This window comes from Corapipo altera, unplaced genomic scaffold (assembly GCF_003945725.1).
Source record: "Corapipo altera isolate COAL_440 unplaced genomic scaffold, ASM394572v1 23, whole genome shotgun sequence".
NCBI lineage: Eukaryota > Metazoa > Chordata > Aves > Passeriformes > Pipridae > Corapipo > Corapipo altera.
The window spans coordinates 3798839-3826712 of record NW_020884878.1 but is presented as its reverse complement, the minus strand read 5'-3'; the positions used below and the strand labels follow the sequence as shown (position 1 = coordinate 3826712).

Sequence of the window (27874 nt, the reverse complement as noted above, 5' to 3'; positions counted from 1 at the left end):
CGCGCAGGGCTCGGCGGCGGCGGGGAACGAAGGCAGCGGCTGCAGCCACAGCCACCCTCCCACACAGCATGTCGGGCACCCGGGCGTCCAACGACCGCAGCAGCCACCCCGCCGCCGGCGGCGGGCTGAAGCGGGCGCGCAGCGAGCCGGGCGGTAACAAAGTGACCGTGGTGCTGGGGGCGCAGTGGGGGGACGAAGGCAAGGGCAAGGTGGTCGACCTGCTGGCCACCGAGTCGGACATTGTGTGCCGGTGCCAGGTGGGTGCCGGGCCGGCTCTTATCAACCGCTCCCTGGGCGCTTCCCCGCCCTGCGTTCCGTGCTCTCCGCGGCTCCCGCTTTCCCCCAGCTTCTCCCGGGCCCGGCGCCCTCCTCGCCGTGCGGGTCCCCTCTGCCTTCTGCTGCTCCCCCTTTTCCTCCCTCCAGCCTTGTTTCCCTCCGCCTGGCCGCCGCTCTTCGCTCTTCTGCTGCTCCTCGCTCCCGCTGGTCTCCTCCCTCCCCGCTCCCGGTTCCCCGCTCCCTCTCCCGCAGCCAGCGGCGGGGCGCGAGCGTGTCCCGGTGGGCAGCCGTGTGTCCCCCACGCCCCCCCCCTCCGACCCTCCCCGGCTGCGCCTCCAAATGCCACTCGGAAAGAAAAAGCCCTGAGCTATAAATATAAATAGCTGACCCTTCACGATAAGCGACACTGGATCCCGAGGGGGCGGGGGAGGGAGGGGGGCCGGGGCCGCCTGCCCGGGGGTGCCCGGGGAGGAGCCTTGGGAAGCCGGGACCCGGGGACCCGGGTGCGGTCCGGGCTTGCAGGGATGTTCTGCCTGTGCAGGGCTGGGTGGGTGTCTCCGGGCGTGCTGCTTCTCCGGGGAAAATCGCTAATGAACCTCAGGAGTCTGCCAAAGTTTTACTGCAGGGGCTGTTTCGGATGGGCGGGTTGCATTCCCTGCAAAGCGCCTGGAGTTGTATTATAAAAAATATTTTGGAGTAGAACATGAGTAAAATAGGGGGGAAAAAACCCCCAAGTTATGTAAAAAGTACAAGATTTAGAGTTGCATGAAACCAGGGAACATCTTGCATGGCTTTGCTTATATCTGTTTTTGAGCTGAATATGATGCGAGTATTCTCAAAACAGTATATTTGCCTAGTACAAACCTAATTAGACACAAAGGTGATCCCAAACAGAATCTTAAAATGGTTTGGAAGGACCTTAAAGATCACCCAGTTCCAACTCCCCTGTCATGGCCTGGGGCACTTTCCACTAGACCAGGTTGCTCAAAAGCCCCATCCAGCCTGGCCTTGAACACTTCCAGGGATTGAGTATCAGTAATGGTAATAACTTCTAAAGAACTTTTTTCAAACATTAATTGTGAACATATTAGATCAATACAGCTAATAATCTGTCTCTTGTACCTTTAAACTATGTGAGCACATTAATAAGTAGTCAGCTTAGTCCGGCTCAGCTGATATGTACCATGAAATTTATTCTGCTTTAAAATGCATGATAGCTACTGAAAAGCTACAGACATCCTTGAATCTAAGATAATAAATCCAAGGACGTTTGTCTAATTAAGTATATTATGTAAATAAATGTTGTCATGAAGGTTAAATATTTAGAAGGTGGAGGAAGTATTTTCATTTGGGACATTAAACTCCCAAGATCTTGAATCACCTTGGGGAGAAGTTTCCCTGCAGAAGGTAGCTAATGAAAATGTATTATCAGGACTATAGCTATTTTTCCATATTTATTTCTTCCCTCCCCCAATAACATGTTACTAGGAATTTAAACTCGGGTCTCAAGATTGCTTTGGTGAGAAAGCAAAATCTAAAAGTTTTAGCTGAGGAGGAGCATTTCATACAGGCCACGGTCAAACAGTGCATTCTCATGAGGTTACTGTTACTGCTGCAAGGAGTCATGTTAATTCTTTTTAGATTCAATTCTGAGGGATGCCCTGAGGCTGCTTTCAAGGCGGATTTGCTGTCCTTCCAGAGAACTAATTTGCAAGCGTGACCCCCAGGTGCAGCCTCAGAAAACTCTCTGAAGGATACAGGACTCCTCGTGCGTGAGGGTCAGTGTGTTAGCAACAGGCTGGTGGCTTAGATGGGTTAATGTGCTGCTGGGCACATCCAGATTGTCTTTCTGTAGCCTGATGGTGACACTGGGTGGATGGAAGGCAGGTGGATCTAGAACAGCTCTGGACTCTTTTCAGAATAATGTTCACTGCCATACTTGCACACAGACCGTGTGTGTGACTATAGTAGGATTACTGATACGCTGGGCAGATGGAGATGTCTTCAGGATTGGAGTTTAGGGACTACTATGAAGTATTCGAAAGATAAAATATGAGTCAGGATTTACTTTTGAGTTGCAAGTATTATAAAACTTTAGTGAGAAGTGGATTTTTTTTTTAATACTTAAGTGGGTGTTTGGTACATTTGGCAATTTGAGCATGCTTTAAAAAATGTGCCATTTTAATAATTCAGTATTTCATACTTTCAAAGCCAATCATGCAATTACATAACAGTGTATGATTTTCGCCTCTGTTAGAAGTCAAATGAGACTGTTAAAGCTTAGTAAAGATATGCACATATCTAAGGATGTGAGCTGTACTGATGAGTTCTCCCAGTGTGATAATGGCAGGTCATTAACTTACAGGTGTAATCAGCCTGAGAAGAACTTAATTAATGCTGTGCAGTGCCATCAAAAACCTCGCCATCTGAACTGGAATCTTGCTTGCTTCACATTCCTCCTGGAAACTGAGGAAAAACTTCTAGTACCATTAGAAGTAATTCCTTAAACAAGAAACATTGAATGTCTCACTTATTAGAGACTTGAGGGGAAAAAAAAGTAAGAAAAAAAATCCCACCAGGACTTTTTTGTGGTTTATAATATGGTGATTGACAAGGTTATTCCCTGATGTCCTGTCCACTTTGTTTTCTGAGACATTGATGGAAATTATGTTCAACAGCTTGTTTTAGTCCTCAGTGAAATGGAAGTAGAGAAATCTCTAAAAGGAATGTCTTAAAGGGGGATATTTGTCTTTTGAAACCGTGTCTCAGCTATGTAGTAGGATAATCTTTGAGCTAACCTTTCAAAAAAAGGTGGGGTTTCCCCCCTCCCTGTATAGGAATTTAAAACCAAGGCCAAATTTGAGTTTGAAGAGTTTTCTCAAAATACGAGTTCCCTAACATTTCTGTGAAAGGAAATAATTTTCATTAAATGCTTCTCAAGTATTTTAATGTGTTGGTTTTATAAGAAAAATCTGTGACATACATTGCTGGAGAGGAAATGAAACTGTATTTTCTGGGATACTAGAAAGAAAGGCAAGCAGGTGAATGGGAATAGGAAGTCCATCACAGGCACAAAGGAAGAAGCTTCAAAATATGTTAAAGAAAATTCTGTATTAAAATCCAGACTCTTTAATTTTCCCGAGTGTTCGGAATTTAATTTCACATGAATTGATGAGTCAGTTTATTGGTCATATTGTTTCAGTTTTTCTCAGTACTTAGGTTATACACAGTCTGAGTTCAAAAGAGTTAGGTACACACCATTTGGCAACAGTGAAATATGTGACATAATTTAAATATGAGAACTTAGTTCACCTGAAGTAATTGATTTCATTTCCTCTGTATATTTGAAACATTCTTTGTGAAAGAGGATGTTTCAGAAAGGGTAAAAGATCTTGGATATTCTTGTAGATGGTGCTGTAGAAAATTTTTCACAGGCTTCTTTCATTAAAATACCAGACACATGGGCACACAAACCCACATAAACAAGCAGAAAAGGTATTTCTGAATAAACTAATAACAGCAGGCCATTTAGGGCTGTTAAGGACCTGAGTAGGTTTAAGTTCGGGTTATTAATGGAGAACATCAGGAACATTTTTCCTCTAAATTGCTCTGTCAGCAAGCGAAGGCACTCAGAAGCAGAACATCAGAGTCCAATATTTCTTTCTTATTGTGGCCTCCTGGGGCATGGAGCTGCCTTATGCTGTGCAATACTTCTAATCCCTGGTATATTTTCAGAGAAGGGTATAACCAAGGAGCTCAGCGACAAATAGTTAATTTTGATGCTTCTTTTAAAAACAGGGTTTGCATTTGTTTAAAGCTTTTAACTTGGAGAATATTGGACATAAAGACAGGAGTTCACTTTTTACCTGGCCTTCTAGCATGTTGTCATAGAACAAGAAGTCCTTGTATAAGATGAGGTAATTTGGGTACATATAACATACTAAAGAAGAGAGGTTTGGTGTTGTTCAAAACATGGTTTCAGATCATGATGTCTTCAGTGGCAGCTCTCATTCCAGCTGTACCTTTCTCACATCACCTAATATGCTGTCTTGTGCCTACCTTCAAAGCTGGAACTTGTGGCTGGTATTAGGTACCAGGGTTTTAATTAGATAATTTCTCAGATCTGGTTTGGAGCATGATCAAACAGTCACCTGTCACCAGGGCCAAGGTGGAAGGCTTCCAGAGGCACTGCTTAAACCAGATCTGTTCCTAAAAAGTCATATGTAGTATGTCCTCAGTTAACTGAGGCCCAACTGGTGGTCATACAGTTCTAGCTGTTTCCTTAAGCTGAGACTACATAAGGTACACTGTAATAATAACTTTTCACTGAATGTGTTTACTGGACAATTCTGTTTGTGATTGGAAAAGGAAATAGTGTGCATTGTCATATATGGCAAGAGAAGTACCTTGCATCTTTGCCAATAGCGGCAGATTACTCATGAGACACTTTCATAATTCAAGTGTGTGCCAAGAATGCCTAGGAATTTCTCTTGTAATGGAGAGTAAACAGTTCTGCCTTTCCTGATGAAATTTTCTTGGGCAATAACGTTGTTTTTCAACAAAGCGACCCAAAGGGCTGTAGGAAAATGCCTCATAAGCAATTTGACAAAAATTTTGAAGAGAAGGGAAGACTTTCCAAAAGCTTAATGTGAAAGATACAAAAACTATCACTAGTAAGTGAGTAGAGCCCCCGTGATAATCACCATTACCTGCAGTGGGTCACATCCCAGTTGCTGAATAGATGGGTGAAACAGTGGTGGCACAAATGCACCTTTCCTTTGCTTCACACCAACACCAGTGGCAGTGATTCAGCAATGGGGACTAGGCTAAGACAGTTTTTAAGATTTTTCAAGATATCATTTGGCACTGCTGTTCCAGTGTGCCCATGACAATGTTGGATGTGTCAGTCCTGTTACACTTCTGCCTTCTGGAAGTCTGGAAACAATCTGCCTGATGTTGTCAGCATTCCCCCAAGAAATGACATTTAAGAGGCAACACCAAATGGTAAGAATGTGATTGCATTAAGAAGAGCTGTTATTAAATTTCTTAAGCTTCTCATATTAAAGGTTTTGTTTTGTACTAATTATGCAGTCATTTTTAAAACATTTCCTCTATCCAAGTCAGTATCCTTTCAAGTTAAGAATTACTTTGGTTTCAAAAAAAAGGATCTTCTGATCTTTTGAGGCAAATGGACAAAAATTACAGTTAATGTTAATACTGAAGAAAAGCTTAGGAGGTTGAAAAAGGTTCAGAAAATCTGACTGTTAAGGTCTTTTGTGGTTGAGTAGTTCACAGTTATTTAGACTGAGAGATTTAACCGGGTCATACACCAAGAGTGTTGAGTGACCAGTTTTCTTGATGTAGTGGATGCTAACAAATAAGATTAGGAGGGTATAACCAGTAGGAAAAACCTGGCAATGGTTTGGGATACCATTGCAACGTTAGAGAAGGATCTAGACAAGGGTGAATCTAGGCAATGCTTCAACAAAAGTAACTCATATTATTCCTGGTTTCCTTATTTCCTTGGTTTAGTGTTTTAATGAGCGCATTGTAAATGCTGTATGTTTTTGAAGCAGTACTTTGAGGAATGCAAAGGAAAATAGTGTGGGCAAGTGATTGAATAATAAAAACCAACCGTGGCAGAAATGCCAGACGAGTAGTTTCTCTCGGTGATTTAGGTGGGAAATGGGGCAGTTTCCTTTGTTCCTCTGTTGTGGCTGCTTACCCTGCCCTGTCAGCAGCACGTTGTTGTGACTGTTCCCTATTGATCATGGGCTGCTGGAACTGTTTACAACGAGGATTAAATTAGGGCAGTTTTATGTGATGATTACGTGGAGTTACAGGGGCTTGTTGGCTACTGCTTTTCTCTCTGTGTAGGTATCGTGTTTTGCTCTCCTTTCAGTGAGATTTAACCCTGATATTTAGTATTTCTCCCTACAGGATAAAGTAGCATGGAAAGACTTTAATCTCCTAATGATTTAGTGCTTGATGATCTTCAGTGAAGAGATTGATGACCTTGGAGTCATGAGTGTGCAGTGACTGCAGGACTGTTGTTTTTGATTTCTTGAATGTTTGGGAGGGCTGATAATCTCATTTGCGTGTACATTCATACAGCTGTATTTCTAAGTAATTTTTTACAAGATTCCCTGCAAAGAAAGCAAGTAGAAATCATTTTGCTATTCAACAGAGGAAAGGATTTGTTGAGTGTGAGTTTTGTCCTTAGCTACAATAAAGAAGTCCACCTTTCCAAAACTGTTTTTTTTTTTTGTAGCAACCTGTTGCTTATAGGGTATTTTATTCAATTTTCTAATTAATTTTCCTTATACATACTTACATGTCACACTGTATCATTTTAAGCTTTAGAACAACATGGTGACATTGCTATTTTAAACTAGTCTCTCCTTTAGGCATCAGCGAGATGATCTCAGGACCACCAGGATTATAAATACTGTGTGAGAAGGTCAGGTTTAAAGTTTCCAAATCTCCATAAGAAAGCAAGCTTAATTTTCAATCCCCTTTATAAAGCCTGATGAATTTGTTATCCTCTACAAGCATCAAAAGAAAACAGCTGAAAATTAAGCTGAAATGACATCTGTTCTATTTCATTCCTGTTGATAACTTGTTTACAGATATAAGAAAACTTATGTTCATATCTTTGGATCGTGTTACTTCCCACAGGGTTATGACTACACTTCTTCAGAAGAGAGGACTAAAGACGAGCAGACATGACTGGTTTTTTCATGTTTGATTTCCTTTATTTTAGTATTTTACAAACTTTGGTCAAAATGTTTTTTTCCACTGTAGCATTTTCTGTCAATACACCTTGCATTTATTTTCTTTGCATCTCTTGTTGGAGTAAGTGTTTTGTTCTAGTGGTCTGTCGTGGTATATTGTTTTTGTGTGGTTTGATAAAACTTTGAATTCAGTTTGAGAGAAAATAACTGAAGTTTGAGTGTCTAGTTTGCCTGCACTGATTGCTGTTTAAAACCTGAGTTGAATTAGACCTGGCTTTTCCAGTTGCATTTTTCAGATAGTTAGGAAGACCAAAGTATCCACATAAATTAGGGTAATTTCTTTTAGTAAAGAAAAAATACTACATTATTGGTGCAATATATGATATAAGCTTCGGGTTTTATATTTGTGCTAGAAATAATTTTACATGTTGCTTTAAAGTTCAAAAATCTTGCTCAGTTCTTCGTAGACGTATTTTTTTTTATAATCATGCTAATTATCTCATTAGGCTTTAGCAAATCTCCTGAGGGAATTTGGGAGTTTTTGAAGAGATCTCTATTTTAATTGGGAAGGTGGGAGCCTGTGGATTTTGTGTTTGAGACAGTGAGAAGGGGCACACTTGAACAGAGGCAGGAACCAGACACAGCAGTTCTGTGCAGCATTGTTTGTACTTGAAACCATTATTGGGAATAAGAGCCAGATAAACTAGATTTGGCTGATGGTGGTTGGTGTTGGGAGAGAAACCTGCAGCTCACTCCAGTTCTTTGACACCACCACAGCTTTAAACATCACCTCTCCCTTAGTTCTTCTGGTCTAAGGATACCTGTGACTATTCCTAACCCCACTCTTCCCAATGGCTTGATTAAAAAAAAAAAAAAAAAAAATTATGGTCCACTTCTTGAAACTTGAGTTGGGGTGAGTTGGGTGTTATTTGGTGATAGTTAAACTGGAAAAAAAAATTAGCAAGAAAAACTTCCAATAGGGGAAACTGTAAAAAGCACTTGTGGCAGCAACCTCCCCACTGGAATGTGCAGCACTTCCAGTCTCTGACTAAAGCTTTCACACACAGGTGATTCAGTGACATTGCATTGAAGGGTCTGAGTGTTCAAAGCACTTAATGCATTGCATTTGTTTGGATTTTTTTTTTTATACCAATGATGTTCAAACCTGATTTTCAATGGTATAAATAGCAAGAAATATCATGAAAGTCAATGGATCTATGTTATTATAATTTTCATGTCAGAGCCTGTTGTGCTGGTAGCACTAATTAGTTACATTTACTCAAGTTAGTTCCAGGTAGTTTTTGTGGTAAGTTAGAAAGCCAATTTTAATAAAATTGTTAAGAAAAGAAATTATTTATGTAACAATGCTCCTACTTGTTTATTCACATATAAGATGCTAATAGTGAAAGAAAAATAGTTCAGGTAAGAAAACAGAAGTAATTTATAGCCTCTTTGTTAGTATGATGAGAGAGGTGTTTGGCCTCCAGATACAGAGGAATTTCAGAAAATGTTTTGCTCCGTTGATGGATGGAATTAGTAGAGCTGGGACACTTATAATGAAGGGAGATAGACAGGAGTCATAGGATTTGTTTTCAGATGCAGACTTCCCAAACTGCTGGGTTGTGGCTGGTATTCCAATTCATAGATTATAAATTCATATATTATAATAATGCCAGAGGGGATCATCGTGTAATCTTGTCCTAGTACCAAGGACACAGTATCCTAGTAGTGGTTGCACCACTGCCAAAAGGAGAAGTAATACAATCTTTCTACTCCTACTTAATATTCCCATTTATCCGTGTGAGGTTTGCCTTGGGCACATCAGCCAGGACTGAAACTGTGTTCAGATACCTCCACATGCTTCCTAGCACAGATATCTCCCATCCAAAGTTTGACCTACATTTTTGTTTTGAATTCATTTATTCAAAACCTGGTCATGGCATTTTATACATTCACTGCATGTACCAATGGGCTAAGGAGCTGCTGTGTACTCCTGGTGTGTCACTCATACCACAGTAGTGTTGGCTGCAAATCTTCAATAATCAGTTTTTGTTGTTTCCCCATTGCATTGCCAACTGGGAGAGGGTGAGAACTGATCCTCATGGGACCTGGCAGTAATAAGCCTGTTTTGTGTTCACACAAATATAATTTGAAACTATCATCATGTTCTAAGGTATTTTATATGTACTCTGATGATTTTTTCATATCAATCTACTTAATCAAGTTGCGTTTGGGCATTGTGGGAAGCACAGAGCAAATGAAGGATGTGCCAAACAGCAGATCATCTGGAAACATTCCTCCCACATACACATAATGCCATCTCCTGCACACTACCTGCCTGGCAAGAGTCAGTCTTAAAAACACCTTTCCCTGACCCCTCCCTTCTTCTCAAACTCAACTTCTCCCAAATTATCTTTCCCCTCCGTGGCCTGGGGGACAGGGGTTGGGGGCTGTGTTCAGTTAATCACACGTTTCTTCTGCTCCTTCCTCCCCAGGCGATGACTCCACACTCTTCTGTTCCGGGGGGGGAACTCCCACAGTCTCCCACAGGAGACAGTCCTCCATGAACTTTTTGAACATGAGCCTTTTCCAAGGGCTGCAGTTCATCATTAACTGCTCCAGCATTGGTCACTTCCATGGGTTGCAGTCCTTCAGGAACAGGCTGCTCCAGTGGGGTCCCCTGCTGGCAAACCTGCTCCAGAGTGGACTCTTTTCTCCGTGGGTCTGCAGGTCCCTGCCAGGAGTCTGCCCTGTCATGGATTCCCATGGTGTCGCAGACTCCTTTGAGCATCCTGCTGCTCTAGACAGTGTCTACAGGTGGATCTCTGCTCCTCCATAGGCCTCCATGGGCTGCAGGGGCACAGCTACCTCACCAGGATCCATACCACAGGCTGCAGGGGAATCTCTGCTCTGGCACCTGGAGCACCTTCTCTCCACCTTCTGCACTGACCTTGGGGTCTGCAGAGCTGTTTTTCTCTCACATTCTTGCTTCTCTCTCTGGTTGTAGTTGCTGGGTTTTGTTTTGGGTTTTTTGGTTGGTTTTTTTCTCCTTAAGTACGTTATCCCAGAGGTGCCATCCCAGTTGCTTCTGGGCTTGGTCTTGGCCAGCAGTGAGTCCCTCTTGGAGCTGGCTGACATTGGCTTTATTGGACATGGTGGAAGCTTTCAACATCTTCTCACAGAAGCCACCCTTGTAGCCCCTGCCCCCACCCCACTAGTAAAACCTCACCATGCAAAGCCAATAAAGCTATGAATTACTTCAATGAAGTAATTGTTTTTTACTTAGATGCCTGATTTAAATGGGAACAACTTTAACACCTACCAAATACAGCCAGAAACAAGCATTTGTGTGCTCTGAAACTTGAATATAGCTGGTATGAAGAACACCAGCTGTGGCTGCACAGTCAAAAATCATTGTTGCATTTAGGTAGTGCCTCAAAGGAAGTGCTTTTGTGTGCTCTCTTGAGATGAGCTTCTGAAATGATATGTAGGTCTCTTTATTACTACAGTAGTAATCTCTATCCCATTGCCTGTGGTGTGTGTAATACTTCCCAGTTCTCAAGTCCTGCTTTGCTGCTGCAGTTTACTGTAATCGATAGCCCCAGTCACCTGCACCTGGAGGGTTTCCTGCATGTGGCACAGTCTTAATTGAGTCACTAGAGATTAAACTGGCTGAACAGAAGATATACAAGTGCTGCTGATCATATTGGAATCACTGCAGGACCAGTAAGGAAGGTTTGGGGTTGAAGGGGTTGCTAATGTTCAAGTCACTGCTGTCATCCCAGTTGCACTCTGAGCCTTTCGGTACCTTCTTGGGAACAGAAATTCCCACACCAGAGTAGTTTAATGGGGTGCCCAGGCTTCCAAGTCTTTGAAGGTGAATGCTAATTGTTATTTCTGGTCATACCATCATTTCACAATGCAGATCATGCCAGAGTGACACTGGCGATTAACCTGTCAGAAGTTGTTGCCTTAACGTTCCCTGTGTTAGAGATGTGTTTGAAGAACTGCAGAAGGCAGCAGATACCATCTCTAGTGACCTGGGAAATTGCAAACAGTAAAACGTAAATAAACTTCAGGTGGGCTCAGTGGAGCATGCCAGAGCCTGGATATTAAATGGAAGTTCATTATGCAGAAATGTGTTTGAAGCAAGGGCCAAGCAGAGGCACCAAAAGTTTCTTGGTCCAACAGGAAGCATCCTGAGGGTCCAGAGAACACTGTCACTTGCTGCATTAGTGTTCACAGCACTTTATTGAAATACTATTTGAGGGAAAGAAGGGAGCTTACACAGTTGCAGTGTACCAGGAGGTTTTCTGGGCTTTTAAACATGTAATCTTCAAATTAAGCCTGTACAACCTTTTAGGTTCTCTTATATTTCAGGTAATTTCAAGCAATGGCTCATAGAGACCCTATATTGACTCTCAGAACTTGAGTAAAAAAACTTTAGAAATGTCTTCAATATCTGAGCTATTAGACTGCCCATATGCTGTTAGAATAGCTGTGTAACTGAACATGAGAAACTACTGAGATGACCAGATAATAAAAAGTACCTCATCAGACCAATGTTATGTTTTGCAGGTGTGGTCATGTCTGTTGGGCAATTCAGTGCTCTGCTACCACTTTTAATTATATTTACAAAAATGTAATTAATTGAACTGTGAAAATATGCTTGGAAGACACTTGTTCAGAAAACACAGACCAGCATGACCACTGCAAAAACAGTACCAGAGCTGTCAATACTAGCTTTAATTCAGAAAAATGCTGTTTTATAAGGTCTGTCACTGAATTCTTGATTCATGCTATCTATCCAGAGAGACTGAAAGTGTATTCAGATATTTTGGGCATTGAAGGATATATCAGATCTGCTGGTGTTTCTGTGCTTCAGATTTTTTTTATGTATGCCAGCTTTCACAGCTGCTTGATTAAAGTCCCTTTTAAGCATTTGCTAAAGAAAGAGGCAGCATTTGTCTGGGTATCTGTTGTTCAGGAAATTTTCCAAAAGCATAAACTGTCTTTCATAAATATTCTCATACTGATGTATCCCAGCTTCTGAAGTTTCAAGATACGAGAAAACACCTTTGACTATAATTTAGGAGTGCTGTTTTCTCAGAATATGAGTCCTCAAGCCTGATTTCATTTGTTCATATTCACATTGATTAAGTAAAGTATAACTATAGCATTAGTGACAACAAATACTTTTGAAGCAGCCTGGTTCCCCATTTTCTGAGGAAACATGAAAATTGTTGTTTGTTGTAGAAATTAAATCAGTGTTAAATGAGGGAGTTAATTCTTTTAAAGTTTCCATCTTGCCATCATCAATAGGTGAGCAGAAAGGGAACACTGGGAGTCCCAGCAGAAGTTACTAACCTCTTTCTCAGCCTGATACCAGTATAATAAAATAAACCAGTGTTTCAACCAACTCAATCCATCCTGTGTCAGACCTCTTAAATACCATGTAAAGGACTCTCCTACCTGATTTATTAACCTTTTAGGTAGTTTAATACTCTTAACTACATCCAGGTTCCTATAACTGCTTTATTATATCTGGGAGGCAAACAAAATACCCAGGGTGGTTCAACTTCCTTCAGGATTCTCTGGACAAGTTATAATTCTGTGTTAGCAAGATACTAGGGAATCCTTCCCATCTCAAGGATGAGCTACCCAGAAGTTTTTAAATCAAATGAAATTTGTGTTATTACTCCTACTCACCTCTCCCTTAGCAGATTATCAGTTTAAAATTCATTGTTGAGCTCACATCTTCCAAAGCATGAAATTTAGTTTTGTCATATTTGAAGGCATATTTCCTAGTTTTCCTCCATCACACTTCTAAAAAAAAATCCTTTTTTTTTGTAAGCCGTAGCTTTTCTTATTTTTGTGTTCGGTATTTATCCACATTTTGAAAGGATTGCCATTTGCCATTTTCCTGTGCTTTACATACAAACAAACGGGCAAATCAGTAAATGAAGGATAAATGAAACTCTGGAATAACATGTGTTATAGTATTCATTTTTGTAAATGACTGTCCTTCCTCAGAATTTTCATATAACTGCATTCATTCAGCCAACACTCTTCATTGTCTGCAAGTTACCAATGACAGTCTCAGTTCTCCTCCCAGCAGATGCCCTCATTCTAGACAGTTTTACATCATTCAGACATCATTTCAAATCCACAAAGATTTGTAATTGTTTTGGAAAGCTGAAGGCCTGTAGCACTGGAGCAGACAAGTAGTCAGATTTCCCAAACTTATCAGTAGGAAACTAAGTTATATCAAGACAGAACAGCAACAAACATTAAGCCTGCTGAGAAAACTGGACCTTTAATTTTTAAAACTCTTTAAGTTGCTGGTCAAATCAACTCATGGTCTTGATTTACTCACCTCTTTCCAAGTTTGTGTGTTGTTGCATCACTCTCTTTTAAAACTGTTTGGGAAAAAGCAGTTTATTGAGGAAAATACCAGCTCCTATTCTAAATCCTGGTAGATAGTCATGTAAGTCATGGCTTGTAGCAGACTCTACAAAGTGGTGGTGGTGACAACTGGGAAGATCATCCCTTGACCATTTCTTGGGGTGGTCCTGTGCAGAGCCAGGAGTTGGACCTTGATGATCCTCGTGGGTCCCTTCCAACTCGGGATATTCTATGATTGGCAAGGACGTTCAGTGAAGCTCCCAAGACTACACATACTCCTGCCTTTACAAAGACCTTCTTCTTGAACACCAAGAGAAGCAGTAGCTGTTTGTAGGTGGGCAGCAGGAAGAGCTTCCATTCAAAAGGAAATACTGGGCATTGTAGGCTTGAACCCAAGGAAATGACCATGTACCAAAGATGCCTAAAAAGCATGGGCTTGTGCAGGCATGTCATAGACAAGACTCCAGGGGTGGTAATTAATTCCAGTTTTGTTCCCAGAAAGCTTCAGTTCTCTTCTAGCTTCTGTCACCACTCCCGGGTTTACTCCTGCTCTGCCCCAGCCCTGCCTTGACTCCATGGTATTGTTCTGCTTCATAATTCTACACAGTCTTGCTGAAATCCTTCAGCCTCCTCATTGTCCTATCTGCGACCTTTTCACAAGAAACTATAAGGTGGAGAAAGCAGTGACCAAAGATATGTAAAAATAAAAAAAGATGGTCTTGTCAAATCATCTGTTGAGAGTTTCAGGTGGTGATACAAGACAGTTAATCTTCAGGTGTTTCTTTCTGTTGCAGGGTGGGAACAACGCAGGCCATACTGTCGTCGTTGATGGGAAAGAATATGATTTTCACCTATTTCCTAGTGGCATCATTAATCCAAAGGCAATTTCTTTTATTGGTAAGACAATTATGCAATTTATTATATAAAATAACATTGTATAGTGGATAGCTGCAACTGTATTTTTTAGTAACAAGTAAAGAAAATCATATAAGTGAGTCAGATTTGCTTCAGCTGTATGACTTCTATTCCACTGCTGCTTTAACATGAAGAATTACTCTACTTTCAGTGTCAGTTAGAAAGTTTCTGCTGTTAGAAAGCTGAGAGCAGGAACACCCTCTTCCTATCGTTTTACTCCTTCTTATACTTTATGGTGCAAGTTTGGATTCCACTTGTACTCTCCTTTTATACTTTCAGAAATCTGTGTGCTATTCTTTGAGGACACAAACCCCAGGACTTAGGCTAAATAAATAATATAATTTGTCTCTGACATCTCTTTACTGACTTTTCAGAAGCAGGCCCCGATATACCAGACTCTGCTTGGAAGGTTGTCGTCCAGTCTCCTTTTTGTTCACATCACCAGCTGTTTAGGGTGATGTATTTTGCTATAAAGATATTTGGTGCAGATGGCATCATAAAAAGGTTTGCATTGCCTACTAGACATTAAACTCATATTTAAATGATAGGCAAATTTAAGGCCCAAACTTATGATTCTTTCTGACAGAAATTATGTACAGTCTGTGCAAGAAATGAGTCTAATTTTAGTGAGTCATGGACTTTCAGGTTTTTTCCATTTGATAATTTCCAAATAAAGGGTTGAAATATATTAAACATATTTTTCCTCACAGCTAAATATGCTGTGTTATCTTGCTTTCTGATTTACTCCCTTGTCAATTAGTAATGACTATTACTTAAGTTTTGCTAAATTTAGGCTGAGACAGGCTCTTGCTTATATTTCTTACGTTCCCAAGGAGGCAGCAGCTGTTTCCAGCCCACTGCATCACTAATCCTCCTCGCCAGCACTGCCCTGTATTGCTTGTGGATTCTATGTTGTACTCAAAAGCAGGGGGGAAGCATTGCTAATGCATTACAGCACAAGTTCGAGCTGAGTTTAAAACAAATACCTGAGTATTGAAGAAAATTTACGTATTTTCACGCAGGCTTGTCAGTGTGGTAAGGCCACGGACTTCTTTGAGCTTCTCCCTGTGAACAACTGAGGCTGAAGTCGTGGGGCAAAGTCCACCACAAACAAAGACAAGAATCTGCTTACCTCAGCTGGCTGTGCAGCAGCCTGGCATTCACGCCTGAAACAAGCCAGCTCTGGTTTTCCTGATTTTAGCAGGCTAGTAGCTGCTTACCCAAAATCAGGATTTATCCCAAAAGTTCTCAAGATCACTTTGTGAGAAATTTAGTTTTGCTTTTTAAATAAAACTTCAGACAGCAAGTGTTTACGATGCCTTACTTCCTAAGAGTGAGTATTTTATTCCTCGCTTTAAAATAAATCATTTATGTTCCCAAAGGTAATGGAGTGGTTATACATTTACCAGGCCTGTTTGAAGAAGCTGAAAAGAATGAAAAGAAAGGTTTGTATCAAGTAATTTTTAACCTACCTTTATATTGGCAGCCAGGTTGAGGGTTTTTGTAAGCTGTTGTTTCTGGCCATAAATACTCAGTGCAATAACAGTCTGGATTTTAAAAACAGTATTTAAAATGTTTAATTGTGTTGTAGTCTTCAGATGTGTTTTCAAAATCAATCTTTTCATGTGTTTTGGGGAGTTTTATGGCATTTGAAACCACACTAGATGGAAAATAAATCCTAACGTGTGGTAAGTTTCCTTTGACCTCAAACTGAGATGATTTAACCCAGAGTTTCTCTGCCCAAATATAAACTCAGTTGATTCTGCTTTGAGTGAGGCTTTGGACCCTATGACCATCCAAGGTCCCTTACTTCCTAGATAGTTTTATGTTTCTATGTAGAAATCCTCTATTTTCTGAAGCACAAATGGAGTTTAAGTGATGTATTGTATAGCAAGTTAAACAAGATTTCCTTGAAGTAAGAATTGTGTGCAATCCACAGCATTATGGCATTAAGAAGTATCTTTTTTCATGCCAAAATGAGAAAGCTGATAATTTAAAAATGAGAAAAGTTTGTTAACAGAAACATTGCTATATTTGATGTTTGCTTATGGTTTATAGATTTTATCTGGAGTCTTCTTAACAAGAAGCTCTATAAACTTGAAGAAAAGCATAGAAAAACTGAAAGTCAATGTCAAAGTTTGACCAATCAGCACAGCTGAAATCCTACCTTTCTTTATATCTTCTGACAGGTTTAAAAGATTGGGAGAAAAGATTGATTATATCAGATAGAGCACATATAGGTAAGTGACGATTGAAGGGGGAAAAAAACCTTGCACATGATTGCTTAGCTTACAATGCTAAAGCATTATCCCACAGAGCAGTGATGTATTTGAGCTAACACAGCTTCTTTATATGTTGTGTGCCTGAAGGGTAATAATGGAATTTGTAGCCACTGAAGAGTGATGTTTTACATGTTTTCACAACCTTTAAGGAATACTCGCTGTGTTTTCTATTGAGGAGGTCTGTGCACTGTCAGTGACAGTAAAGGCACTTTGTCTTGAAATTATGGATGTCTGTGATGTAAAGAATGTTTTTCTCCTTTGGTCTTCCACTAAATCCATTTGATTTTCCATTGCAGTGTTTGACTTTCACCAGGCAGTAGATGGGCTCCAGGAAGTGCAGCGTCAAGCACAAGAAGGCAAAAAGTAAATATTTTCAACTCCCTCGTTTCATTAATAGTTACGCAAATTTGAAAAAAATGGTGTAATTTTGGAAAACAGAAGTGCAGTGTATCTCTAAAGAGTCGTGTTGGTATTACTAATTCTGTGACTCAGTTCTGCTTCTACTTATGTTAGTGAACAAACTAACTGTCAGCCAGACTCAAGGCTTCATGCTTTACTGCACACCACAAATATTAGCAATATTTATGCAAAGCCTGAAAGTTGGTATATATTTGTTATTATAGAACTTTAATATCTTTTTATGTCTCAGACCTCCTGCCCAATATGTGATGTAATGAAGAGCTTTTACTTGGCATAAAGTGTATTTTTGCATATATTTATACATGTTGGGGTGGGGTGGGTGTTATTTTCACTTAGTATTGGCACAACGAAGAAGGGGATTGGACCAACATATTCTTCCAAAGCTGCACGAACAGGCCTTCGGATTTGTGACCTACTTTCTGACTTTGATGAATTTTCTTCAAGGTAAAACTATTTTCATTTCTAAATATTATGTTAAAGAGTGATATATTTTGGCTGACAGATTTGCTTTTAAGGGGATGTTTTTAAATATACGTCTGAATTTTGCATATAAATTGTCTAGAAGGAGAAGAAAACTGGAAAGAATGTGTGTGTGTATTTCGTGTACTTCACAGATTTTCTCATAATTTAAAATGTAATTTTGTGCATTGGGAAATGCACTGGTTGAGGTATCGATGTCCTGGTATCTTCTCCCTGTAGCTCTCAGTATATGCTCCAAATAATATAAACTGATTTCTTGCCAAAGGTTCTGTGAACAGTGACTATGTTCCTCAGAGATACAATTTCAATATTTTTCAGATTTAAAAATCTGGCACAACAGTACAAGTCAATGTTTCCCACGTTGGAAATTGATACAGAAGGACAACTGAAAAAGCTAAAGGTAAGGATTTAACAGTTGTAATATTTATTTTCATTTAAAAAGTAAAACCAAAGTGTACTAGAACTACCACTGATTAAACTAATTATCTAATTTATATGAAAAATGCATGTGTTCATTGTTATAAAAGCTTTAATAAGCAGTAACTATGCTTTGTAATAAAATGTTTTCTCTTATTGTAGGCATTAATTTAAACTTTGTGGATGATTTAATTGTCCTGTAATATTTTACTTTTTTGAATGTTGTTTAAAATGACTGTTGTATTAAAGTAGTCAAAACAATGCAGGCTGAGAATTTCAGTTAGTGTTCTCCAGTCTTTCTGATGGACTTCCATGATTACTGAAGAAATGTTTGTGGAAACCTTTTTCAGGATCCTGGTATTACAAGAAAATTGTCTTTTTATAAATAAGTTCAGAAGAGACACTGATAAAACAGCTTCTTTCATGAATATGTGAGAAAAGAGGATGACAAAAATATCTCTTACCTTTCCCAGGTTTTGTCTCCCACATATTCAGAGTTGACACCCTAAAGATATTTTTTAATATTCAAAAGAAGTTGTTTGGTTTTTTTTTCTGGTGCCTGCACTATTTCTAAGTCCCATTCTCAGTGTGTCTAGACTATCAACACACTATCTAGAGACTACAGCAACAAAATTTGCTAAGTATACCACACCTCTGTAAACAGAAATTATACAGAAATTATGGCATTTTAATGCCATAATAGGTCATCTTTTCTTACGTAGTTCAATAGATTGATTTGTTTTCAAATTATAAGCTAGTGGTTGTATTTTTCAGGAAAACACAGTTATTGAGGCTGGAAGCTTAGAATTACCTGTTTCGTCCTTCAAAAGTGAACAGTGTTCCCTGCTTCCAGCCATTGTCTGGGGAAGCTGACATTTGTATTCAATTTGCAGGGATATGCTGAAAAAATAAGACCCATGGTTCGAGATGGTGTGTATTTTATGTATGAAGCTCTTCATGGCTCTCCAAAGAAGATCCTTGTTGAAGGAGCCAATGCAGCATTACTTGATATTGACTTTGGTAAGTCATATTCTAAACTCAGTTTAACTCCTAAGAGATCAGTTTTATTTTGATTAGTTTTATTTTGATTTCAGTTTATATTGCCTTAGCAAACAGCAGGAAAATAGGGAAACAAAATAGTCTTTCCTTAATAGGAACAGATCTCCCAGAAGTAAAGCACAAATAAGACAGAAATTGTATCATTAATAGGATTAAATGCTTAGGGTTTAAAAATTGATTTTCAGTGAAGTTTATTCCAGTGGAGTTGAAATTTCACTCCAGACATTCTTGCCTTTATTACTTTTAAATATGAGTGTACACATTTCCAGACAATCCAGGCACCATTGCAGTGCTGCTGAGATAATTCATCTGCAGTGGAGGGAGGATTAAACTCATACAGTAACCTGTAAGTCTTGCTGCTTCAGTTTGTCTCTGCTCTCCTTTCTTACCAAAAGTTTAATTAAACAACATAGTTCTCAATGAAAATGAAATGAAGAACTGAGAGATTCTCCAATCTGGAGTCACAGTGTAGAGATTATGAGTAACCTCTTAAGACTTAGACAATTTGTGGCAGATACTGAGAGCCACTTGTGTAGAGCATTTGGAATGTCAGACAGTGACCTTTACACCAGGCTCTCCATGGATGTAGTGGAAATACTTTCTGTGATACACAAGACATTGAAAAAAAGCTTTACACAGCAGCAGCATCTTATAATAGATCCCATGCCTAATGGATGTAGTATTAAGATGCTTTTCAGCTTCTCCCTCGTGGGCCGTTCTCAGTGAAAGTTACAAAGAATGAATGACACGCAGCAAGAAGAATTTCCCCGCTCTTTGGCTGCTGTTTCAGTTTAGCTTTAAAGGCAAACATAGAGGTGAAAATCCCCTTTGAAGTGATAAAGGAAAAAGAGTCTTTGTTTCTTACCATTGCTGAAACAGGGTTGTGCTGCTGTGTTTTGACAGGCACGTATCCCTTCGTGACCTCATCGAACTGCACCGTGGGCGGTGTGTGCACCGGGCTTGGTGTCCCTCCCCAGCACGTGGGTGATGTGTATGGAGTGGTGAAGGCCTACACCACTCGGGTGGGAATTGGAGCCTTCCCCACCGAGCAGATTAATGTAGGTTTAACGTTACAAAGTGTGATGTATACAGTTGCCAACAAATAGCAGTCGATGGAATGGGGTAAGGGAGTACCAGGAATAAATAAGCACTGTAATAACAGTGCCGAGCAATCGCACTCGTGAAGAGGAGAATTACGTTACAGACTTAAGGTATTTTTCATCAGTGTGATGATGTTATATTGCAGGGACCATGCTTCTGTTGTAGTGAATTATGTGAAAACAGATTTCATCATCTTATATATAAGATCTTTAGGTGTATTTCAGTGGTGAGAGTTTGTTGTAGACTGGAACTGTCAGCGCGTCAAAGGAGAGCGTAAATTACAAGATAAAACTTCTGAGCTTAACAACCTGTGTTCTGTGTGATTTATAGAATAAATGTGGCATGTGCATCAGCCAGTCATGCACAAATTGATCAATAAAAAGAAGGGGAGAGATTTTGATTACTTTAAACTGTCTACTGTATTTTCATTAGCAAGAAACTAGAAAGCTTAGGTATTGTTTATGAGCTATGCACATGGCAATCTCTAGGTCAGTGTTCCGAATCTAATTTAAGGATTTAGTCACTAAAATCCTTTCTCTAATAACTCAAATGGGTTAGTGGTATCCTTTAAGCTTATGGATCATGAACATGAAGTTTCTTCCTTCTTCATTTTTAGCCCATTATAGACACTGCCAGTCCAAAAGGAACAGTTTCATACTGTGGTAGAACCAGAGATCACTTGACATGGACATGGAGTCTGACCTAGATATTGTAGAAGCATTGGTCTTGTCCCAGGCATTTACAGTCTTGTCTGTAAAAACAATAGATGCCAAAAGACCAGATGAAGCAAACACAGTTTTAAAGATGGCTGAATTGCCAAGGAAATCTTCCTTTTAGATGAAGAAGGAAGAAAAGTGTCTCCTTGGAACATGAAATAGTCATATTAAATAAGTGGTTTGAAATGCTAATGATTGCAATACAAAAATCCTGTTCATGAGGGACTTTGTTCTCTACCTTAGTCCCATCCTAGTAAAACTTAACTTTTTTTTTCATTTTTGCTTAAAAAAAAACCCTTGAAATTGAACATATTCTTGCTGTTCATGCAGTTTTTCAGTGAGATACCATCAGCATTCTTTCTGTCTTATTTTAGGAAATTGGAGATCTTTTACAGTCCCGTGGCCACGAGTGGGGAGTAACTACAGGCAGAAAGAGACGCTGTGGCTGGTTAGATCTTGTCATTTTGAAATATGCTCATATGATCAACGGATTCACTGCGTAAGCATCAAAGATTTTGCGCTACATTTGGAAGTGATAATTTTGTGCTTCGCAGAATAAATATGTAGGTAACATTAATATAAGTCCAGTAAAGTGTTACATTTTAAGCAATACATTAATTCACAGTGGGCAACTGAGAATTGTCTTAATGCTAATAATAATCTAATTCCTTTTTTTTTTTTAATTAAGCAACTTTATGACATCATAGCAGTGATTTTTTTATTATATGTTTTCACTTTGCTTACCTCAGATGGCCGGTGTAGATTGGATCAATGTATCAGTTTTCTAACAGTTTGTTCTAGTGTTCTTGATCCAGTGCTTTCATACTGTCTTGTGCTGGGTTTGAGCTTTGGTTGCCTCTAGTGGTTTCTACTTGTAGGACCAATTCTGCATCATTTGGAACCACTACCTCTATAAGTGAAATAAATGGGATGACCCAAAGTATACAGTGGCTGGCACAGTTTTCATTCCAAGTTCATTTATTTACGAAGGCACAGTCAGATGTTGTATTATAAATTCTGCTTTTAGTGGGCTGACATTTTTTTTCTTTGGGACGAAGTGACTTACTTGGTTGATAAAGTATTTTATAATTCAAAACACATATAAAATTGGCATTTTACAGGAAAAGTGGCTGTTTAAAGGAGCTGTTCATGACCATAATGCCCTCAAGCTAGCTTATATCTAGTGCTAAAATACTAGTAGCTGTCACAAGCCATTAATTTGTAACTAACTACCAATCTGTATCTTCAGAAAAAGTTGCAAAAGTTTCATAACAGTTTTGTTCATATGAAGTGTAGACTTACTGATGCATTCAGGCAAACTTGTTCATATATGCAAACACATGACTCTGGGAATTTTAATGTATTATAAACTGAGACTTAATTTAATATTGTTTATGCTACTACTAATATTACAAAGGAACAATGGTCTTGTTCATTAATTTGTCAGAAGGACTTTCAGGTTTTGGTTTGGTTTTTTTTTTACTTGGATTTATATTTTGCTTTAACTTACACATCTCTAGTTTATGTGGAAATAGCTTTAGGAAGTCATTAAGTTGCCTTTTATTTCAGTTCTATACAATTACTGTCCTTTTATCAATAAAACTGTGTCATCTCTGATAGCTGTGACAGTGAAAAAACATGAGCAGATAAAAACATTTGAAAAATTGAAGAACTGTCTATAGGTACTTCTTTCCCAAAAGGTCTTTGCCTTTAATCCTTGCATTCATCACATACTTACTGAGCACATTCAGCAGGGACTATTATGCACATACCTGTCTAAATCCTTAACTACTCAGATTTTTACCAAGCAAGGTCTAAGGTATTGTTTCTGGAGAATTTAACTAATGCTAAAATGCAGTTTTATTCTGATCAGTGAATACTACGGTGTCTTCTTGAGGTTCCATTTTTATGTACCAGTTGGTTCATTCACAAGATGAAAAAGGTTCATTAAACTGACAGCACAGCCCAGGCACTGAAAGTCAGGCTGGGATCCTTCCTACTGAACTGCAGACGTGGTTTTAGTAACCAGACCATGCTTGCTCTGTTATAAAAGTGTAGCTTAGTAAATAAATCTGTCATAGGGTTGTTGTGAATCAGTAGGAGTACTAAAAAGTCACCATCAATGATGTGAAGTGTTGTACCCCCCCCAAACCAGGCCCCTCAAGTGCCACTTCACCTGGTGTGCATTTTCATGCACTGAGCTGAACACTGTGCACCTGTGTGAGCAGCCAAGAGTTGGGAAATGTGTCGTAGTAACTCAGTCATGTATTCATCCCAGAGGCGTGAACTGAATTAACAGTGTTCATAGTTTAATGCATTTATGTATTCCTGCTGGCTGGGCTGCCTGAGCTGGACTTTGGAAAGGGAAAAAAAAAAAAAAAAAGGTGGAAAGTATTAAAGAGGAGATTCATTATATGTGTAATTTTAACTGATGTTTTTCTGTGCAGTTTGGCATTAACAAAACTGGATATTCTCGATGTCCTTGATGAAATTAAAATTGGTGTTGCCTACAAATTGGGTGGAAAAAGAATTCCGTATTTTCCAGGTAAGTTGTTAAACATCTATGTTCATTTTTATCTTTTCTGCCAGTTAAGTCACACCTGTTGGGAAAGACTGTTTGCTTTTTAAAATCAACCTTGATTTCTTGTTCGCTGGACCTTCTGTAGCAATTTGTGGAGCTACAGTATCTGTGTAAAGGCAGCTGTACCAGTACACTGACTTTTTCATTTACCTTGAGTCTGTGTACAATGGCAAGATCTTCAGAGGAAATAAAATCTTGTATTAGGGCCTCTATGTCTTGTCCCATTAGATTTTTTTACTGGCAGCACCAGGGATCTGAAAGTCAGGAAGACTCGAGTCAGTGACTTCGTATCATTGGCAATAGCCTTTAATGAAGTAAAGTTATAATAAAAGCAGTGCTTAAGCTGTGCAAATATGAGGTGGATACAAGCAGAATAAAGCTTCTTCTGGAATTAACAGCAACAACACTGTGGTTAATAAAAGTATATATTACCCCTCGATAATGATTCATGTTAAAACTTTTAAGATGTAATAATATGTAATTCTTTTTACAATTATTAAGTTTTCAAGATCCCTGTGACAGTCTGTGCCAAGATGAGGGGCTGGTTCTGTTGAGATGGGGGATTCTGGAGGTGTGGGGTGGGCTGGCAGCAACCAGCTTTTCCACCACTGCTTGTACTTCCTTGGTGTGGACACAGTGAAAATTCCAGGAGGGAAAAGCTTGCAAACATCTGAGTTTTTCACAAGCCTGATTTAACCCTATTCCATAAAGATAAAAACCTTTGAGACAGTAGTGCCTTGTCTACTGTTTTATTATGTGCTAGTCTAAACCAAAAAGAGGAACTACTGTAAACCTCAAAAAAATCTATTTCCTCAAAAATAAAACTGTAGTGTTTATGTTGACAGAATAGAGTGCATCCTACAGTTTTTAGAAGAGGAAGCTGGATTTCTGGATCTTTTTAACTCAGACTTATCTTCCTAAATGTTGTAAATAAATCTAAATTAAGAATGAGTGAATTAACGAAAAAACAGTAAAAATACTATTTCTTCATATATCAGATTTTAAATGTTGTCGAAAGACTTTTTTGGTCAAGAACCATAGGTATGTTCTGTTAAGGTGGAGCAGCTAAAGTCAACTGTGACAAAAATTGCTCTCCCACAGCTAATCAGGAGATACTACAGAAAGTGGAAGTAGAATATGAAACAATGCCTGGGTGGAAGACGGACACAACTGGAGCACGAAAATGGGAGGACCTCCCACCCAAGGCCCAGAATTACATCCGTTGTGTGGAAAACCATGTTGGCGTGCCAGGTAAACCTTTCTGCAGGTGTCCATATGAGGATGCCACAGGAGGCAGGCACAGCTCCATGGAAGCTCTCAGTCTGTTAGTTGGAAGTCGCTCGGTTTGGGCAGGAGGCAACAGAAGTACTAGTGGTTGGGCTGATGGTGCTAAATGACAGCTTGCCAGGAAGCAGTAAAGGGTGTTCAGCAGGCAGGTCTGCAGTGCTGCAGAGAGCCCCAAGCTGCTGCTGGCAAGGATTTAACCGGGGAAAGATAAATGTGTGTTGTTCTTGGCAAACTGCCACCTTCTGTCAGTGAAAACTTTGGGGTCTGTGCACCATGCTTCAGTGTGTGCTTGGGGTAACATCCTCATCTCTTCCTTTCTCTCTGCATCCTGCACTGCATCCCTCTCTGAACAGAGAACTTTTTTTTTCCATTCTTACTCATGTAAGGAGAGGTATTGCATAACAGAGATGAGACTGTTTAACCCAGTTCTGCCACTTTGGAAGAACCGAGAATCTTAACACATCAATCTCCAAAGGTCAAGCCATCCAGTTTTCTTCTAGAGCTCTAGAGGTGCCAAGAGCTAGGTGTGGCACGAATGGTGCAGGCAGGGGAATTTCCACAACAGCAAGCTTGGAAAGGTGGTAGGTGTGCTTTTGTTTTCCATAAAGCACCTCAAAGGTCACCTCCGAGCAGTACGGGCTGGTTACAACTGTGGCGATTCCAGTATTGTTCATGGATCAGGAAGCATCTGATAGCAGAGCTTGAAACTCAGTGTGTGGTCAAGGACACAGATGTGGGTGAAGGGATATGTAAATAAAGCTCCCCTTACTTTATTTCTCTGGTTCTCTGTGTGAAAGCAGGCTCCCTTGGTGGGTTTGATAAAGGAAACTTACCTACAGTCAATTCTTTAGTAACTGTGGGCAATAAAACTGTACTGGAACCATTACAGTATGGAATTTACTGCTCACACTGGATAACGTTCATAACTGCAGCCTCATATTTATCAATATTATGGCACATGGGTATCACTATCTCCTGCTCCACATCACAAAAACTTCAGAGTCTGGCAGAACTCTGGCTTCCTCTCTGCAGGGATGTAGCTAAACATCCTGTCACTCAAGACAAGGACAGTTAAACCTGCAACAAATGTGCCTGACCTTCTATTAGGCCCTCTACCTGCAATGTTTTGTGTTTATGGTATAATTATTTCATGCTTTCAACCTTCAGTATTCTGCGCTTTCTAGTCTGGTAGTGCAGCTGGACTGAAGGGATTTTTGACAACGAAACTTCCTTCCTAAATTTGTCCAGTTTGTAGTGAAGCATGATGAAAGGTGAAAATTATTCCAGTTCATTGATTGCAATATTTACTCGTGGTAATTGTTCTAACAGATGTGTTTTCCTCCCTAGTTAAATGGGTTGGAGTTGGGAAATCAAGAGAGTCGATGATCCAGCTGTTCTAAACAAATGAAGAACTCCAGTGATGAGAAGCACAACGTGGCGTTCATCAGTCCCTTACTGCTTCCCTCTTTAAATGGAAATGCTATTTAAAACAAACATATTCTTCTAGGAATTGAATAGAAACACAACATATATTCTGTATTGTAACATTTTATTTATCTTTTAAGTTCTCAGTAAATTCAGTGTAAAATCTCCTTGTTGGCCATCTTTTAAAAAAGTCCAAAAAGTATTCCTAACAAAATAAGGAAAGTTTTTTTAAAATTTGATCCATGTTACTATTTGGAAGTACTTTACACCTATATAGAGTTACTTCTTGCTGAAACCAGTATTAAGACTTTTCCAGTAGCTACTGGGTAACTATAGAGTTGTGAAACATGGATTGGTTCTTCAATTTCAAATGTTAAAATGTCTATATATCTGGGTTGGCAGTACTAAGATAGGTACCATGCACTGAAATTTGTTGAATTATAAAGATTTTCAGTTTCTAAAAGACAGCAAAGTTGGGTAGGTATTTTTGACTGCACAAAGCAAAGCAAACACAATTATCTATAATTTTTATATAATTACTTTTAATGGCCTATTGAAATGAATGGAAAGCAGCTAAAATATATTTATTATAAAGCCTATTGTAGGAACTGAGATAACATCTGTAGCAGGGCCAAGCTGGAGAAAGCTGACCTGTCTAATAATGCTTTGAACTATCCTGTGTACTAACAGCCTGGAGACTGTCAGGTGTGCAGCCTTTATTTTAAGCAGTAGGGAAAGGAGTGAGTGAAGGTGGAAGGAAGAGAGTCCTCAAGTTACAAAACACACAGGGAGAGTGGAGCTGAGACAGCACACTGTGTTTTCTCCATGAACCTGAGACATTTCTTCCTGCTAGTGCTGTGACTGTAGTTTCCAAAGTTTTACTGTAGTACTCTGTTGAGGAACTTGTGACTTGCAGTTCTGTAAGGCACTCACTTCCACAGCTCCTGGGTTTCCAAGAATAAATCCAAGGCATGACTCAATGATGACTGCTGCAGTATTTACACCCCTCACTCATTTTGACCTTCCTCAGCAAAATGTAATGACTATTTATAGAAGGGGATGGCATGTGACAGCCAGGGCTGGGACATGTAGAAACCATGGAGGGATCCCAGAATCTTCAAGAATACACTTGGATTTCTTTGTGGGTCTTCTAATTTATAATGGTTATGCATCAAGAGCTCTCAAAAAGCTCCTCTTGTAGAGGAAAAAGAATACACTAGAGAGGGGGTTATTCCCTGTCTGTGAAATTTTCCACATAAATGTTCCTTTTCTATATATGCATCAGAGAGCTATGACAATACTTTTGTATCATTTCCAAGGGCTGTGGAAATGGCATCGCAACCTCAGTAATGCCATTATGCAGTGTGTGAAAATATCCCTTTTCGGAGAGATGGTAACTCCAAGGGTGCAAACAATTACACTCTTGGCATTCCAGATGGGGGAAAAGGAAAACCTGTCTGGAGAATCTTGTGCCCTACTCATCCCCTGTGTCTTTTCTCACTCAGTATTGAACAGCAGATAATGTTCAAAGCCATTTGTGTCAAGCAGGACTTAAAGAAGTACCAGTACAAAGCACTAAAGGTAGCAGTGTATGGTTGTATTGCTGCTTGTAAGGCAGAACTCTGACATCCTCCAGCTGTGGTGCAGTCTCTTCGTGCCCCAGTTCATCACGGATTCTGTCCCTTTTTCTCTAACAAAAAACAAACGAATAAAAAACCAGAACCAGAGCCCAAAACTGTGCATCTTTAATTCAGTGTCAACTTCCTTGGTCACCCT

The 27874-nt window shown here is 39.6% G+C and overlaps 1 protein-coding gene across 1 annotated transcript; it reads left to right on the top strand.

The window, feature by feature from the left end:
* ADSSL1 (adenylosuccinate synthase like 1) lies at nucleotides 1-27807 on the top strand. The gene is made up of 13 exons (XM_027637763.1): nucleotides 1-257; nucleotides 14210-14312; nucleotides 15713-15775; nucleotides 16520-16570; nucleotides 16909-16975; nucleotides 17369-17476; nucleotides 17831-17912; nucleotides 18823-18949; nucleotides 19892-20046; nucleotides 21180-21304; nucleotides 23253-23350; nucleotides 24488-24637; nucleotides 26021-27807. Exons 1-13 carry the CDS (start codon nucleotides 69-71, stop codon nucleotides 26071-26073), a joined length of 1371 nt encoding a protein of 456 aa, XP_027493564.1. The 5' UTR covers nucleotides 1-68; the 3' UTR covers nucleotides 26074-27807.
* Nucleotides 27808-27874: the final 67 nt, after the last annotated feature.

Excerpts from the sequence above, each read along its gene's own strand:
- ADSSL1 (XM_027637763.1), top strand. The coding sequence starts at position 69 with ATGTCGGGCACCCGGGCGTCCAACGACCGCAGCAGCCACCCCGCCGCC. Across the intron at positions 20,047-21,179 it reads TCCCCACCGAGCAGATTAAT|GAAATTGGAGATCTTTTACA; the intron begins GTAGGTTTAACG and ends GTCTTATTTTAG. Across the intron at positions 23,351-24,487 it reads AAGAATTCCGTATTTTCCAG|CTAATCAGGAGATACTACAG; the intron begins GTAAGTTGTTAA and ends GCTCTCCCACAG.